Source organism: Natrix helvetica (genome assembly GCF_964273705.1).
Source record: "Natrix helvetica genome assembly, chromosome: 1".
Lineage (NCBI taxonomy): Eukaryota > Metazoa > Chordata > Lepidosauria > Squamata > Natricidae > Natrix > Natrix helvetica.
In genome coordinates, this window is record NC_138548.1 from 184,047,037 (window position 1) to 184,065,632 (window position 18,596).

The 18,596-nt window shown below is 35.2% G+C and overlaps 1 protein-coding gene across 4 annotated transcripts in view; it reads right to left on the reverse strand.

The window, feature by feature from the left end:
• Positions 1-4,461: 4,461 nt before the first annotated feature.
• The window catches only part of NDUFS1 (NADH:ubiquinone oxidoreductase core subunit S1), a 36,170-nt gene continuing 22,035 nt past the window's right edge, over positions 4,462-18,596 (reverse strand). For 3 of the 4 annotated variants that reach the window (XM_081938867.1, XM_081938865.1, XM_081938868.1), the window contains exons 9-19: positions 18,374-18,508; positions 16,307-16,421; positions 15,316-15,461; positions 14,583-14,711; positions 13,733-13,862; positions 13,459-13,619; positions 11,975-12,129; positions 8,420-8,595; positions 5,540-5,674; positions 5,113-5,185; positions 4,462-4,798 (exon numbers count right to left, since the gene is read on the reverse strand). In XM_081938867.1, the coding sequence (XP_081794993.1) occupies positions 4,707-4,798; positions 5,113-5,185; positions 5,540-5,674; positions 8,420-8,595; positions 11,975-12,129; positions 13,459-13,619; positions 13,733-13,862; positions 14,583-14,711; positions 15,316-15,461; positions 16,307-16,421; positions 18,374-18,508 (1,447 nt within the window). In that variant the 3' untranslated portion in view covers positions 4,462-4,706. Of the gene's footprint in view, positions 4,799-5,112; positions 5,186-5,535; positions 5,675-8,419; positions 8,596-11,974; positions 12,130-13,458; positions 13,620-13,732; positions 13,863-14,582; positions 14,712-15,315; positions 15,462-16,306; positions 16,422-18,373; positions 18,509-18,596 lie in introns of all 4 variants that reach the window. The other variant, XM_081938866.1, reaches the window with a different exon arrangement.

Here is an 18,596-nt window from a genome sequence, read left to right on the forward strand (position 1 = left end):
CCAGTTCCCCATTGACTTTGCTTGGGTTGAGGACTATCTGTACAATGAATTACCATATTAGGTCAATATCTATTTAACATACAACTAAATCAGATTGTTCACCCTGCGTGAACCTATATTACAGGTAATCTTCAATTTATTACCATAATTGAGCCCAAAATTTCTGTTGCTAAGTTATACATTTGTTAAGTGAATTTTGCTCCATTTTGCCACCTTTCTTGACATGTTTAAGTGAATCACTGCAGTTGTTAAGCTAGTAAAATGGTTGTTAAATGAAACTGGCTTCCCCATTGACTTTGCTTGTCAGAAGGTTGCAGAAGATGATCACATCAGGGCACTGCAGCTATTGTTAACGTCATAAACATGAAGCAGTTGCCAAGCGTCTGAATTGTGAACATGTGACTATTGAGAGCCACAAGGGTTGTAAGTGTGAAATGTGATCATAAGTCACTTTTTCAGTGCTGTTGTAACTTCAAATGGTCACTAAATGATAAGTCGAGTACTACCTGTATTTCATTGGGTTTGGCTTGTTCTAGCAATATGATTTATGGTGTGTGAATTATGGAGATACAGCCAGTTGGGATTAAATCATGGCTTAATGTTCAAGCACAACCTTAGGGAAAGTCAACTTAAGACATTTAAAATTTTGTTCCGGGATTCAACTGAGGAGGATAAATCTGTCACGTGGCTGTATTTTGGGCATTCAGCAATCAGCCTGCATTTACAGCTGTTTGAAACATCCTGGGCTCATGTGACCAGTTTACAATGTTTTTGCTGAAAACTGGTATTTGCTAATGGCTTTCAGCAAAAAATGGCCTTTAGGAAATAATGGATTTACTTAATGACCACTACATAAAAATCATAAAAATGGGCCCAGTGACATGGTGACCCCTTTAGAACCATCACAACTTATAACCATAATGGGCATTATGGCAGTAGATCAAGGACTAGCTGTAAAGATGAATAGCAAACAGCAGGCACATACTAAGTTAGTGCTGCAGTAGAAAGGTGAACATATACCAGCAGTTTGGAACTATAATAGTGCAAACCTTTGGAAGAAATGTGGAATATAGCTGGAAGGTGAAGTTGAGATTTCTATCCCTCCTTACTTACCATTTCACCTTAACTCTTCTAAGAAGTCCTTGGTTCTCTCTGAATTTGGTTGTTTGATTGTAGATATTTCATTAACCAACTAGGTAACATATTAGTGAGTGTGGGGTTTGTTGTATATACAGTAACTTGCCCTATTAGTGTTGGTAGGGATGTGGTTCTCTCTTTCGTAGTTCCTTCATTTAGGATATTGTTTTTTGCTTGCTCTGGGTTAATCCCTCCTTTTCAGGGTGTTGGCTATTGGAGAGAATGTGTTCTGGTCTGTTTCCTTCTTAGTTTTTTTATTGTTTCTTTTCAATTGTGTGTAAATGTGGTTTATCTCTACAATCTATTGATTTATGATTTGTCGGTGCCAAGTTAGGTGGTCTTTTACTGTAGTCTTGAAATCAGGATTATTTTAGAGATATTTAGCATCATATAGCCTGATCAGGGATTATTTTAGGGGTCTCTCCATACCTATAACACTATTATCTGTTCTTTGCTATAGGAGTTGAAGGCAACATATATGTCCCCTTCATTTAATTATCCCACTCTAAAATATAAGGCATTCAAGATTATATATATGCTGGTTTTGTTGTATTCGGGTCTTTTCCCGTGTAGGATTGAGATTGTCTTTGCAACGTTTCGGCAAGATCTCACCTGCCATCTTCGGGCTTGGGCTTAAAATGGGAACGGACCTGCCGTCTTTCTGTAAATCTTGGTGGGAGGGGATGGGGTGCTGGCTTTGTTTCAGTAAGTGGAATGATTGGTTGTGTGGTTGTATCATGATTGGTAGATTGGTGCTGATTGGTGCTGGCTGTGTGTGCATTGTTGTTTTGTATTTACTTACTGAAACAAAGCCAGCACCCCATCCCCTCCCACCAAGATTTACAGAAAGACGGCAGCTCCATTCCCATTTTAAGCCCAAGCCCGAAGATGGCAGGTGAGATCTTGCCGAAACATTGCATGTACAAGTGGTATCTGGCATGGAAAACATAATCACAACCTTACTATTGCAATGCATTGTATGTATGGCTAAAACTGATGTTGGCTTGTCAGTTGAAGTTATTGCAAAAAACTGCAGCTATGTTCGTTTGAGCACCTAGCAAAACTTGACTATCTTGAAAATCTAGTTAATGCTTTGGTGAGAGACTACCAGGAAACTCCAGTGCTATGCACTAAACTAGAAAGCTGAATAAAGCATCCTGGGAAATATTTTTTGTTTGTTTCCAAGAAAACTATACAGATGTATCCATGAAGTCAATGATAATCAAGCTTAATTCAGACTTTATGCTGCAATGAAGAGAATAGTCTAACATGTGATATCTGTCCTGAAGATACATTGGTTATCACTTTATTACAGATCATGGTACTACTTGTAAAGACTTTCAAAGTCTCCTCTGCTGGCAATATTGAGTATCTTATAGAATGTATATCTGTTAAATACCCCACTCATTAGTGAAATATAATTCTTGAAGATTATCATTATTATTGGTTCATCACAGTCAGCCAGATATTCAGACCAGATTTGGCATTTTTATTCTTATCAAATGTATTTGCTGCCCATCTCACAGTTCAAGGCAACTCAGAGAGACTTGATGGATACTGTTATCTGCCAACAATTAATATGTGACAACTTTAAAGATCAAAATGCATACATCCCTAAAATATGGTTGGCACCAAGATTTGAAAGCTTTTGGCACTTGTCCACGCTGATGATCAGTTATTCTGGTACTACTGTGAACTGCAAACTGGTTTGTTAGTATCCCCTATCTTAGTTTAAAAGCTTTATATTATTCTTAGATATTAATTATTGGTTCGAGCCTTTATAGTATACACTGCTTTTGATTGTTTCCTGCTTTGGAAATCTTTTTCAAAATTCGGTGAAGTTTTTAAACCCTCTAAATAAAGGACAAATCTCCCAGAGCTGTACAAACAAATGCAGATCTGAAATAGGGTTTTCCTGGGACTAGTTGAACACAAGTTATTGATTTCAGTCTAAGCCCTTTTGTATTTTTTTAGATCACAAGAATGATGAATGTAATCAAGAGTTCATAGCAGAAAGCTTGTACTGGTATAGAAAGTTAGCTATGCTGTAGTTTATTGAATAAACTTAATCCAAGGTTAAACACCAGGGATTGGGTTAATTGGGTAACAGTGATGGAGTAACAAAATAATATTCTATTAATGTATTCTAAACAAGGTTATCAGTGAGACAGTTTTAATCTCCTTCCCAACAGCTTCGGGGAAATGAAAGTCTTCCAAAATCTGAAATAAGATTTCAGAAATCAGTTCTATTGATTGTAACCTTTTCTCTTTGGATAGCATAAAGAGCATTGGTTAAATTAAAATTTACAAAGCAACAGAACGTCTGGTAGATTTATAAACGTTTCTTAAATATAAAATAATATTTAAGGTACCACTTCTGATTGTATTTGATAAGAGGCTATTCTATGCAAGTTATTTTTGTCTATTATAAATTACTTCAGAATAACTAATGATTTAAAAAATGTCATATCTGTGAAAATTGGGTAGGAATATTTGGACAGATAGGGTTTTTTGTTGTTGCATGTTCTTATATTTGTTTTAAGAACTATTTATACTACTGCTGCAGGATTTTGAGCATGGAGATTATTCAGAGCTCTCAGGAACACACATGTCTGCAGTTTCTTAAACCAAACTCATCTTCTCCTGGGAGCATAAAGCAAAGGAAGAGGACAGAAATGTTCTCCTGGAAAAAGAGGTGGTTGCTTTCAGAAATTGCAGGCAGATACTAACTTTTAAGCACTGGAGAATTTTTTGTTTCAAAATCCATATATTACATAATCATACCATTCTGGTTTGGATTTCTGGAAGAATCGAACTACAGTAATTATATCACTATTTTATGCATTTAGAATTCAAGGTGAATCCATTCAAATGAGAGCGCTAGTTTATTGTATTGATGAAGGCATCAGGCTAGAAACCAGAAGACTGAGTTCTAGTCTTGCCTTAAGCACAAAGCCAGCTGATGATCTTGGAACAGTCACACTCTCTCGGCCCTAGGAAGGAGGCAGTGGTAAAGTACTTTTAAAATTGATGCCAAGAATAATGCAAGGATTAGTCTAGGCTAGTTGAAAGTAACTTGAAGCACCTCCCCTAAAATCAACAGGCTTTAGACAAAATTTATTTATTTGAATAAATGTTATATGTAATTATGAAATAATCTCAAGTATGTTGAGTGACACACTGTCTCAAGCTAATAATTTAACTAAAATTAAGAATACACCGAAATGCAAGAAGATGGCTATCTTGAATTTCACTGTTGAAAATTTGCTATCTACTTGGGAATTTAAAAAAATATATATGTTGGTTACTGAAGAGTCACACTGCTTTTTAATAATCTTGGTTAAATAATACTTTTAATTCTACATCCAACTTATGCATGTTCAGTGTACATAATGTCTTATGTATGATAAATGGTGCTGAACATAATTATTCAATGCATGCTAGAGAATTGGTTGTAATAACTTTCACTTATTTCCATAAAGAGGAACAAAAAGAGACCACAAAACAGTTGCTTATTTAAAAATATTAGTCGATCATAACAGTTTCTGGTGGACTCTGGATTTCATTATTTAGCAGATGGAGGGTTCTTCAATTGCTTTGGCGCCCTGTGTAACTGCTTTCACACATTTAGCCATTGTCTGCGAAGCTCTACTTATTGGATCTGCAAAGTTAAATAAACATCTGTGTTATCATTCTAAAAGTTTGACTTGGTGGATAGATTATGCATTAACTGAAATAATTTGGTTTTGAATTAGTACGCTCTGTAAAATTCAGCCACCAAAGCTTATAAACCATGCTATATGACTTAGTATGTCTGATATTATTGACAAATTGTGGCTTAATAAAATGTATTAACTTAGTGATCAATGAACAACTAATGTTTTTAGTAGTCAAATATTTTAAGTATAAACAAAGCACATTTTGTTAGCTACTTAATTATACAAGGAATTCTGCATGCATGAAGACTATTGTTACCTGTCATATAAAAGTCTTTCACTGTAAGCTGAGGAGGAACAAGAGGATCAGCAAGTAGTTTCTGATCCACTACCTATAAACAAAGAATGGCAAATATTAGCAAATTTCACATAATAGGTATCTGTATGTTGGATCACACAAAAACACCCAAAGAATTCATTACATACTGGAATGTTTCATAAGATAGACAAAAGAAAAAACACGCTTTTTAAAAACAGCTGTAAGGAAAATCCAGGAGAAAGTGATGGAAAGAGTATTTACGTAATATATTGCAAACCACCCAAACTTAACATTAGTGTATAATAGTGGGTCATTATTTTATACAAGTTTAAGGCAGAAAGATCAACGATAATTTTTATAATAATAGTTTGTATGAAAAGTAACTATCTTTTAAGTTTTTATGTCCAAATGTTGTAATGGAACATAACTTGGACAATTCATTTGCTTGAATAAAATAGTTGGCTTCTTCCACATCATCGTATCGAACCAAATTAGGAGACACTTCTTCTAATCTCCTCCTCACTTGGTCAAGATTGTCATAAGGGAGAGTCACACCAGTCAGCTAAAAGATGAAGAGAGAGAGAGAAAGAAATTCAAGATCCAGTATGGATATATTTCTTTTTGTTAATATCCATATTTGCACCACACATCCCCAAAATTATATACAATGCATTCAGAAAGTATTCATACCCCCTTCATTTTTGTTAAGCTGCAGCTTTATTCTACAGTTGTTAAAATTTATTTTTCTCATTAATCTACACTCAGTACCCCATAATGACTAAGTGAAAACAGAATATTAGAAATGTCTATAAATTTATTAAAAAGAAAAAACTGAAATATCATGGCATAAGTATTCAGACCCTTCACTCAGTACTTTGTTGAAACACCTTTGGCAGCAATTACAGCCTCGGGTTTTTTTGGGTATGATGCAACAAACTTTGCAACCTGGATTGGAAGATTTTCTGCCATTCTTCCTTGCAAATTCTCTCCACCTCAGTCAGGTTGGATGGCAGCTGTCAGTGGACAGCCATTTTCAGGTCCCTCCAGAGATATTTAATAGTTTTCAAGTCAGGACTCTGGCTAGCCACTCTAGGACATTCACAGACTTGTCCCTAAGCCACTCCTGTGTTGTCTTGCCTGTGTGCTTAGGATCATTGTCAAGTTGAAAAGTGAATCTTCAGCCCAGCCTGAGGTACTGAGCGCTGTAGAACAAGTTTTCATTGAGGATATCCCTGTACTTTGCTCCATTCAGTTTTCCTCAATCCTGATCAGTCTCCCAGTCCCTGCTGCTGAAAAACACCTCCACAGCATTAAGCTTCCAACCACCATCCTTCACTTTTGGGATAATATTGGGCAGGTGATGAGGGGTGCCTGGTTTCCTCCAGACATAACATTTAGAATTGAGACCAGACAGTTCAATCTTGGTTTCATCAGACCAGATCATCTACCTCACAGTCTGGTAGTCCTTTAGAAGCTTCTTTGCAAACTCCAAGTGGGCTCTCATATGTTTTGCACTGAGGAGAGTCTCCTGTCTACCTACTCTACCATAAAGCCCAGATGAGTGGAGGAGTGCAGTGATGGTTGTACTTCTGGAACTCTGTCCATCTCCACACAAGATCTCTTGGTCACCTCTCTTACTAAGGCCCTTCTCCCCGATTGTTCAGTTTGATCGGGCAACAAGCTCTTGGAAGAGTCCTCATTGTGCCAAACTTCTTCCATTTGAGAATTGTGAAGGCCACTGTGCTCTGAGGAATCTTCAGTGCAGCATAAATTTTATTGTAGCTTTCCCCAGATCTGTGCCTTGTGATAATCCTGTCTCTGAGCTCTGCAGGCAGTTCCTTTGACGTCATGGCTTTTGCTCTGCTATAGTATGCATTGTCAGCTATGAGGCCTTCTGTAGAGAAGTGTGTGCCTTTCCAAATCATGTCCAATCAATTTAATTTACCACAGGTCAATTCCAATCAAGATGTAGAAACAGGTCAGTAACGATCAAGAGAAATGGGTGGCACCTGAGTTAAATTTCAAGTGTTATTGCAAAGGGTCTGAATACTTATGCCAATGTGATATTTCAGGTTTTTCTTTTTAATAAATTTAAAGACATTTCTAAACTTGTTTTTACTTTGTTATTATGGGGTACTGAGTGTAGATTAATGAAAAAAATGAATTTCAACAATTGTAGAATCAGGCTGTAGCATAACAAAATTGACAAAAGTGAAGGAGGTCTGAATATTTTCTGAATGCACTATAATTTCAGAAGTTGCAGTTGTAGCCGTCCCATGTGGATTAACAATTTAAGATTGCTGTATTTTGCAACTTACAAGGTAGCATGATATATTTATGAATGGCACACAAGAGATATAAAAAAGCAAACTTGCTATCTTTGCTATTGGTAGTGTCACAAAAATATTTTTTAGAATATTTGGCCTAAGAATATAATAGTACCCTTTCAGCACGAAACAATTGTAACTCAATACAGTGAAACAAAACACATAGAACCCGTGATGGTGAACCTAAGGCACGCATGCCAGAGGTGGCACACAGAGGCCTCTCAGCTGGCACATGAGCCCCAGCTGAGCTGCATCAAGCATGTGCCGCTGGCCAGCTGATTTTCGGATCTCTGCAAAACTATATAAGTTATTGATATACATCCAACAGGAATAGGAAGTGCCTCACAGGAGCAGATAGAGGTAAATTCTAGAGAGGCAGGAAATGCATCACTGAACAATGGAGAATGCTAGAGAAGACTAAAGCTGCATGACAAGGTTGACATAACTCCTGTAACAGTGTAGGCATGTGCGGGGAGGGGGGTCCCAGGAGGCTTCAGGGGGGCGTGCTGGGCCCAAAATGGGTGTGGGGAGCAGGATGGGTGGGAGGGGGTGCGTACAATGTGCGCATTGTATTATGGGTATGGGCACACGCGCATGTGCTGCTGTGCACACTTTTGGCATGTGAGTACAAAAAGGTTAGCCATCACTAACACTAGCCATCACATCACTAGACTATACCCAGCTTTTTCTATGGAATCCTATGTCAAAATGTACATTCAGTTGTCCAATCTCCCCACACTTTTAAATACAAATCAATAATTTTCACATTCAAATCTCTCAATTCCAGAAAATGCAGTTACTACAGAAATATAGTTTATATTTTACTATGATCTTTCTGTGCATTTTGGGATCAATTACTTTTCAAAGATTGGCTAAATTAGAAAGTTCATGATTTCAACTCCTAAATATAACCAGCTCATTTTCTCAAGTGTTAATTCAATCTCTTGGGAAATATTCAGTGATTAGGGCATTTACAGTACCTCAGAGAGTGCCCTAATAATTTTCCAGTCCTCTCTTGCCATGCCAGGTGGTGTCACTGCTACTCTGGTTTGTTGAGCTCTTCCTTCGGTATTTACATAGGTTGCAGTCTTTTCTGTATAAGCTGCTCCTGGAAGAATTACATCAGCCATAGAAGCTCCAATATCACCATGGTGACCTGAAAAAGATTGCAGCAGCAGTGGGATTACTTTTAATTTCTCACTGAACTTTATATTGGGCTTTGTAATTTTTAAACTCACTTATTTCTTTAGCAATAACCATTCTGTTAATATAAGTACAGTGGGACCTCGGGTGCTAACTGTAATCTCTTTCAGGACTTTGGTCAGCAGCCGATTTGGTCATGACCAGAAGCAAGACAAACTGCGCATGTGCACACACATAAAATAGTGCGGAAGGGGAAATCACTGTGGCAGGGAAAATCACTGTTGCTGTGTTTATTCGGCACCCAAGGATGTGTTCGTGACATGAGTGAAACATTTAGCAGATTTTTCGGTCGGCACCCGAATTGTTCACCGTCTGGGCGGCTCGGGACCCAAGATTCCACTGTATTGCAAAGTTTGAGTGGTTCTTTTCAAGACACCGCTTTTGAAATAGAAGTCTTTAATATTTAATTCTGACTTAATATTAAATGTACATTATGCGTCCACATAAAATGAAATCAAATAATTCATGCAACAAATCTCCAGTTTCACAGATTTCCAACAGATCCATTTATTCTAAATTCATGCTATACAGTATACTACTATTTATCCAGACATGCTTTGGATAGCAGCTTTTCAAGTAACCAATTTTATTAAGGCTTAAGCTTTTGGGAGCTTCAGCTCACTTCATCAGATGCATTAGAATGGCTACACTGATATAGGATTTAAGTTGGAGTGAGGAAGTAGAAAAGGAAGTACAGATTGGCTATGTAGATTATATGTGAGACAGATGCCGTTCAATAAATTTGTAAGCCAAAAACGTGCTACCAGACTGCAGTTATTTCCTCACCACAGATTAACACATCTGTTCCCCAGATTATATATGCTATAGGCTATAAAATGCACACTTATAGATTAGATCTACATGATTTATTGACATTATATTGTATGGGTCTTTTAGTTTGTAATTACAATTAATTTTAGTATGTTTTTATTTATGTTTCAAATTTCTGAACCACCCATCTCCCTCAAAGTGGGATTCTGGGTGGTGTACAATAAAACATCAAAATATAAAAGTATATAATTAGTGGACTTGATTTGGTTTGTAGACTTGCTTAGGTTTGCAGATTCTAGTTGGGCAGTCCCAACTAGAGACTATGCTTCCTTTTAGTTCTTTTTTTAATTTAAAAAAAACCTCTACAATTAAAGGGAGGGAAGGGCTGTTTAACACTACTTTCCAGGTAGCAACAAAACTATGGGTCCTAGGAGGAAAAAATGCCTGTTCACTTTAGATAGTGAATTCATTCTTCCATATATCACACAATTAACAAAATTTGCAATTGCAATGCACATTTATGCTGGACATAATTGTGCATGCCAGAAGGAGCTAAAGATTACAATTAAAGGGAAGAGCACTTGATTTACTAATTTGATTTGACTTGATTTAATAGAAAATAAATCAAAATATTTTAACATTGAACGTATTGAAGGATCTTTTAAAAAATGGACCTGGAAGTTAATTTTAAGAGTGTTTGCTTTATTGTGTTTCAAAAATCTTGTGAAAGAGGAACAAGTTTTACCTGACAAGATTGAGGATGATTGTAAGTGGATTTAAAAATGACAGGTTACAAGAATAGTATGAAAAAGATGCTACATTGGAGATACAAAGAAACTAGCTGATGTCTTAATAATTAGAAATCAATTACAAAACCAAGTTGTAATTGGTTTACAAATAATAAACCAAGAGAGTAAGTTAGATAATTCCTATATTTGATTTACAAAAAGGTTTGTTAAATTTTTGAAGAATTTTGTGAGAAGGGACGAAGGAAAAAAAATAGGTAAATAACCCAAGTCCTATGACATTGTTTGATGGCACTAAAATCAAGATTATTAAAAGTAAAAAGAAAGTATATAAAATTGGTTTATTTAATCAAGGTTAAAATAGATGTGTTATCTCTGGTAATCTTTCATGAGCTTTTGCTGATCAGGACTGAAGAGGTTTCAAAGATTGTTTATAAATAAAACATAGGATATGGGAATGTATCATTTATTGATTTTTAAAAGGTGATGTTATTAAAATTGTGTATAGTTGTGATAAGGGGAAAATCATTTCCTGATATGTTTCTTTTACTGTATATTTTTTCTTCTATCTTTTCTGCACTATTTTTTCCTTTTATTTTAAGTATTATTAGTTTTCTTTTTAATTCTAACATTTAATAAAATTACTATAATAATAAAAGCGGATTACTTTCAGTGATAATTTAGTTTACCATTAGCAGCTACTTGGCTTAAACTTTATTAGTTCAGAACAAAATTTCAGAGGTGTGTATGAAGCAATAGATATGTTTTGTTTTGATCTCAGAAAAAAACAGCCCTGCTTTCATTGGGATGTTTTGAACTGGATTGATTCCAACAGAACATTTAAACAGCACAAATATTCTGACCATAGTAAACAGAAGGAACTCAGGACCACCTGCCACTCCTATTTTTCATATTAGCGCCATGAGAGTAGATAGTATCACTTACTACCCAGACTACCCCACAAAAAATTGGTTGAATGAATGTCTTTAAAAACAGCTTTGAAAATATTTAAAATCAGAATAAAATACGTATAAACAATAAGGTATCTACAGTAGTGAAAAATCTGCTTAGTGTCTCTTATCAAAAATGTTTTCTCCTCAACAAAGAATTCAGGCAAAAGTAGTCACATAAATAGCAAATCTCAACAAATTAGTCCATATTAACATAGAATCTTTGCATTTCACACTGAAGCTCAATATCCCATCAAAGCCTAACAAGCCAACCACATCAATATTTTATTAGTGGTCTTTATGTTACACATTTACTCAACTTCAGCAGTATCTCTTTACATAGCAGTAGTGCATACATAAACTTTGTATTATCTGTCTGGAAACTTACCATAATAAAGATGCATCTTTCCTAGCTATTACTTTACAGGAGTTATAAAGTCCCATAGCAAGGTATTAAACAAAACAAGGTATAAACAAAATCAAAAGCAGCAGCAATTTACCTGCCGGGCTCATAGCCTTAAGCAGATGTCTTTTTCTTACCCAGCAATTTTAAACCAAAAACAGAAGTGACATGACTGGTCTCTACTGCTGTACTAGTATAATTGTTTTCTTTTTTAAAAAATTCAAGTTCTTTTTAAAATACACAGAATTATCAATCAAAAACTAATTATCATATTTGTAACAGAACCGTCAAAACTATGCCACTGAAACAAGTTTTCAAAACAGAACTTTTGAAATATAAATTGTGTTTCATTCAAAACAATAATTTATAAGTATCTATCATCCATAATTTAGGAATGCACATCAGACACAGACTTATTGCCAAGTCAAATGCAAAGTAAAGTACTGCAGTGATGTTACTTACCCTGATAAATGATAAGGCAATTCTTAGGCAAATCTTGTCGGGTAATACAACCTGCATCAGCCCCTAAGAGATACAGCACTTTAGGAGGGTTCTTCCTGATATCATCTACTCCTGGTTTGTAACCTAGGTCAAGAGCAGCTACTTGGCTTGCCACTCTGTAGAGGAAGAGATGATTGTTTCAGCCAACATTCTCAGACTTTTTTTTGTTAGTTGCGAAGTCATGTCCCTAAACCCTTTGATAAACCTTAAACCCCTTAACATTTGACCATAAGGTGTGCATATTTTTGAACAATTTCTTATTTTGCAGAACCATGTCTTACTGAAAAGAATAAAGCTTTCTGTATCTGGTTTGTTTTACTATCTGTGGTAAAATGCATTTTGGAAAAGGACCCAGCAAAATGATTTAATGGAAACTTTTAACTATTATCCCTTCCACTAAGTATGTAGATTTTTGTATCTCAAAAATTTTGAAAGGTATAGATTACTTGTTCAGATCCATAGCCATGAAATATCCTAAAAGCCTCAAAGACAAAGCTTATTCTAATTACATGATCTACTTTCTAGACTCCGGAGTTTAATACATTAAAATGTATGTCAAACATGTAATTTAGAAATGTAGGGAGAGAAAGTTTTAATAGAAAAAAATCCTTACATATAGAGTTCAATCATCTTCAGTTCTAAAAAAAATGTTCAGGTCATTCTAAATATATTCAAAGTGTAATATTAGACATTTGAGCTAAGCCCATTTCTAAATATCAATTTACTGTAATTTATTCAAACCAGTGGGAAATCAGTAATTTTAATAATCTGTTCTTTTTTTAAATTCTATTTTATAATTCAGCCAGATGGCTGTAGTTAACAAGGAAGTCCTGACCCAGTGCCTAGCGACTCAAGAGAAAAGCTGTAACAGAATAGGCTCAAAATGAACCCTACAAAACTGTATTGTTTGTTTAGAAGCCATTTGGCTCCAGGGCAGTTGTCAGCCTTTTTGTCCAGAGAAGAAGCAGCCCCAGAAATACCAGTTTTACCTTTATTGAAAGGTTCTCTTTACAAAATCTTGCAAATCTGGAAATACATCATAGTGAGATTAATATTATAGGAACTGCATTGGTTTCTGGTTTGCTTCCAGGCTGAAGGGTCTCTGTTACCTTTGATAACATATCCAGGATGAGCTTGGTCACAATCTCCTGCCACTGTCCTATTATCTTTTAGGAAAGTAGTTGCAATCATGCCTTTTCACAGAGCTTTCAAAGAAGAAAGCACGATAGGAGCTTATCAATATTTTAATGGGGAGCTTGGCCATATAAACGATTGTTTTTTAATTGCAACTCCTTTTATTGCAATTTTTATTGTTTTAGAGTTGTAAACCACTTGGGTAAGCAGTATAAAAACAATTGTATATAAACAAACAACTTTATGGTAGAAATTTTTATGATTCTAGTATAAGAGATAGAAATCAAACTAGAAAATGAGCTTGGACAAACCTATGAAGAATGTTCATAATTTTCCAGTCAATATCTACTCCATTTTTTGTCCTAATATTCTGTGCAATATTCGAAATGGCTGAAAGAATGGCTGCTCCATCATCACGTTGCAGTGCTGCACTCCCCACCACAATTATTGGCTTTTTTGCCTGGTTCAGGACCTTTTATAAATAATAAAACACCAGTGAAAAAGCATTCCATAGTTAAGAAATTGTAACACTGTAATTTTGTAAGAAAAGTTAGAGAGAAAACCAGAGTTTAATATTTAAATTACCTTGCTGAATGGATGCTTCTCAGAAGCAATGTCTAATAGTATCTGTGGAGAATCTCCCAGATGCTCATAAGTGTAGGTCAAATCAACTGGGCTGCCCACGAGAGCCACTTTTAGCTCATTATGTAGCCAGCTGAAAGAGGAGTAAGCACAAAAATGTGTAAGGTCTTCCAATATATAGGAAAACTGTATGGGATGAGTTTATTTTTGTATTTTTCTGCCTGAGCTCCATCTACAGAAGTTTCTGAATTCCTTCTAAGCAGCAGAGAGTCTAGGAACTCAGGGAGCACATTTCATAGTTTAGCATTATTCCTCTCCCAAAAGAAAAAACTAAGTTCAATGCACATGCAGAAACAAGTGGACCTTCAGACAGGGGTCCATTCCTTTTGCAACAGGTAATTCTTATACATATAATAGCATTTTATCTTTAAAATGTGCCTATTTGCATTCTTCTGAATTTAAAAAAATAAGCCCCCTTAGTATTACAGGCTTAAGAGATATTTTGTCAGCCCAGCTGCCTCCAATGTAGCCACCTTCCAGATGTATCTTAGAAGGCAACTAGTTTGGGAAAACTGTATTAATAATATAAAAGAATCATACAATCTCCATCATATGTGAAAATCTTGTCAGCCACTGACATACTGGCAAACAAAATTAGCTTCCATACTAGATGCTCTAGTGGAGCTTGAATTGGCTTAAGCAGGAGGTTTGACTAGAAACCTATATAATTATTTTCAGCTCTGATTCTATTATCATATTTATGTTCAAAATAAAAATGATAAAAAGAATGTCCTCTTACAATGTACCTCCTAATCCAGGAAAAGAAAATCAATTTCACAACATGTTAACAAACCTTTTTCTAATTCTTGCATTGAATAATGGTGCTTCAAAGCGTGGATTGGTGCCAACCAGAAGTAGGAAATCTGCTTCTTCTACTCCTGCAATCTTGGTATTAAGTAAGTAATTAGATCGCAGGTCTGTTCTATAACAGAATGCACAAACAATCATAATAAATATAATTGTGATATAGCGCTCCAGTAGGAATAGCAATAGCAATAAGACTTCTATCCTACATAGTCCATAGTGTTTTACAAATGTTTGCAAATATCAGCATATTGCCCCCTACAATGTGGGTCCTCATTTTAGCACAGAAGGATGGAAGGCTGAGTCAACCTTGAGCCCTGTCAGGATCAAACACCAGGCTGTGGGCAGAATTAGCCTGCACTACTTCATTCTAACCACTGTGCCACCAGGACTCGTGTCTTTAACACTTAAAAGTAACACTTATGAACTATTATATCTGCACAGTACAAATCTTATTTTTTTCTTTATTTTATCAGCTAGTAAACAACAAGAAGCATGTTTACCTTTTTCTAGAAAAAAGTTTTTCAATTTTTATAATATGCTTCCAATTATGAACTATGGATTTAATGCTTGATGTAGACTGTTTAGAACCTTTAAGGATAAGGAGTGGAGGAACCTACATGAATTTCATTTACTGTCCAAATTTCTAATCTTGCCAATTTCTCTCAACATATTCCATTACCATTTCTTTTACAGGGATCACTCTAGTTATAATCTCTTACCCAGCTCCTGCAGTAGGGAAAACCTCTTCAGTACACATATTATCAGAGTTAATTCTATTCAGCAAGTCTTTGAGTGATACTAGGGCTTCTGCATCCACTAATCCTCCTGCAATTGCAGCTACTTCATTACCTTGACTCCCCTGAAGCTGCAGCAGGAAATAAAATACCATAAAACAATCATTAGGTCACCACTGTATTTTTTTTTTAAAAAAAAAATATTTTTAAAAAGTTATTTTTCCTAAGATAACTCTGGGAAACAAAATAATTGTCATAAAACAGAGATATCATACAGGTGCAAAGCAACACCTGTGCAGTGATAAATATAAATTGGTTCTGAGATCTGAGACAAAAAGGCTTTTAAAATCTATACTGTTATATTACCCTTTTAACCACAAGACATAATACAAAATGGCTTTTAAAGCCCTACATGGCATCAGGACAGATTGTTTGAGGGACTGCCTCTCCTCAATTTCATCTATCAGTCCCATTAGTTTCAGCAGAAGGAGCCTGTTGCTGGTCCCATTGACCCAGGAGCTTCACTTGATGGGATCAAGAAAAAGAGCCTTTTCTCTGCCACGGCACCTACCTTCTGGAACATCAGTTCCCCACCACCACCACACACACACACATAGTGAGATTGGCCCCAACCGTGCTGGTCTTTTGGAAGGCCCTTAAAACGTGGACATGCCATTGGGCTTGGGGATCCCAAGGAAGTGTGGAGCCTGTTAAATAGTTTCACTGTATGTAACCATTGTTTTTAAATTGTTTTAAAGCATTTAATTGTTATGAATGGTAGAAGACTATGGTTTTTACTTGTGTTTTAAAACTGCATATGCCACTTAAAACATGCAAATAGTCATATAAATTAAATAAACAAGCTCCTTGATTTGAAGTGTGGAAAGTAGCATTCCTCAAAGTATAAGCATTCATAAGTAAATGTGTATGAAATTTAGAAGTAGTATTAAATAGTCTGTCAAGTCCATATGCTTACCGCAGTTGCTACATAGCTCAAGGCTTCTTCCCAAGATACATAAGTGAACAGCCCTTCTTTGTTTTTTATCATTGGCTCAATAAGTCGCTGACGTTTCAGGCCATCATAAGCAAATCTGAAAAGCAAAGATAAAACTGATTATAGAAGCAACTGAAGCTGAAATACATATCTACCAATACCACTGCTAACTTTGTAAACTTTTTCAGCACAACATTTATTTCTCCGTAATATCAATAAATGACCAGTTGGTCATGATGAAGGAGGGGGAAATACTAAACCTGCTCTTAAGTAGTGCTCAGAAACTAATGACAGAAATATATGTACTCTAACTGAGAATGCAATAAATAAATAAATAAAGTAATAAAATTCAAAATTCAAAGAGCCAATATCATATCAAGTTCTTCAAAAAGCGGAATTAAAAGATGGAGGCAACTTTTCTCTTCCAAATATCGCACAGAGCAAGCTGTGTGTCAGGGTGAGCAGAATGGATGAAATCACTGAATAGCAGAATGTCAATATGGGAAGGAGCTGACTCAGCTAATCAGCTCCATAGATACTTATGATACAGGAGCACAAACGAGGATTTAAACTTAAAAGGACAGATAAGATGAAGCTTGATAAAAGTATGGAACTCTATTTAAAAAATAATCAGCCCATCAATTTCAACCCTACAGCAATAATTGCTGGAAATACCATGATACATGATGGATGTATAAGTATTGGAAAAATATACTTTTCCTTTAGAGATAAAATTCAAAATGAGGTCACATTTTTAATTTTTTATTAGGTACAATGCAAGAACACATTAAAAATACCATAATTTATTAAGGTACATTTCTACAGCTTCAAGAATATTGTTCGCATAACTCTGGAAAAAAGACATATCAGAATTTCCGCAATATTTGAGTACTTAAACTTGGAGAATACATAGCAATGGAGAAACTCATACTATAGACATAATAGAACTTTAAGTTTAAATGGATGGCTTCCATATGCAGCAAGTATAAATAAACTTTTAAAATATGATTTTTATACTTTATGCCAAAAAGTACTGCAAATTTGTTGGAGCACAAAGGAGGAAATCAGAAATTAAGTATTAATCTATATTTGGGGGGGGACTCTTTTTCAAAAAATATAATAAAAATAGTGATAATTTTAAAATTATACTTGTTATATAATATCAAAACAATTTAATATACAATACCTTTTATGTCAGCTAATAAGGATTTAATAGCTGCCAGCTGATGTAAGGTTGTAAGCTGTAAACTGTAAGATGATGCAATGGGGATGATTTAGCAATATTGGTATAACCCATTTAAGACTCTGATGGGGTCCACACAAGTCATTTACCCTTTTAAGAGGTGTCTATATATAGGTGGCCATTAGAGGGTGTTTCTCTCTCTCATCGTGTATCTCATTTCTTTCCTTGTGTCCGTAGCTGACTGGCAAGAGATTTATCATGTGTATATCTGCATATATGTATATATAAACCACTATTAATTGTCTAAAGGCTCTGTGTGCTGTGTGCTATGTTTTGCTCCTGGGTTTATCTCATAATTCTAGTCACGCTGCCAAAACTCTGACATTTTATCAATAGTAATAAGTATAGTAATAAGTGAATAACTTTAGTAATTATTTGTTCATCCATAGGTAATATCTGTTTTTAAATACATCTTAAATACATCTTTCCTATTTTGTTATCTTCACTAACAGTTTTTATTCATCCACAGTCAAAATGCCAGTGATAAAGCACCACAAAAAGATAACCTTAAAATTTTTCCAACTTAAAAATTGTTTTAAACATTTACAAACTACCCTGTTGATCACAACCAACTTCAAATAATTACAATGGAACAGCAATGCATTATGTTTGATTAATAATATATTTATGATCAGGATTGTAGAAACAGATTTTTATACTATTTCGATGCACCCCAGAAAGTATCATTTTAAAAATAGTTATAAACCCCATTCAAACGTCCAGCGCATACTATAAATAAATAAATAAATATGTGTGTACACACACACACACATTTTTATGAGATGATAGTGAATTATAAAATATACCTTGTTTTATCAGAGATCCATTCCTCATTGATATCTTCATGTAATCTTGGCAAAATTCTCATCACTTCTCCAGTCCGTGTGCTTATCACAATATTACTTCCTACTGCATCAAGAACATCAATAGACTCTGTCTTCCTAAAAGAAAGCACACAAACTAGTTGAGTAATTATCAATTTTTAATAATAGATCTTAATCATATGCTATTATGTCTGCAACAACTGTG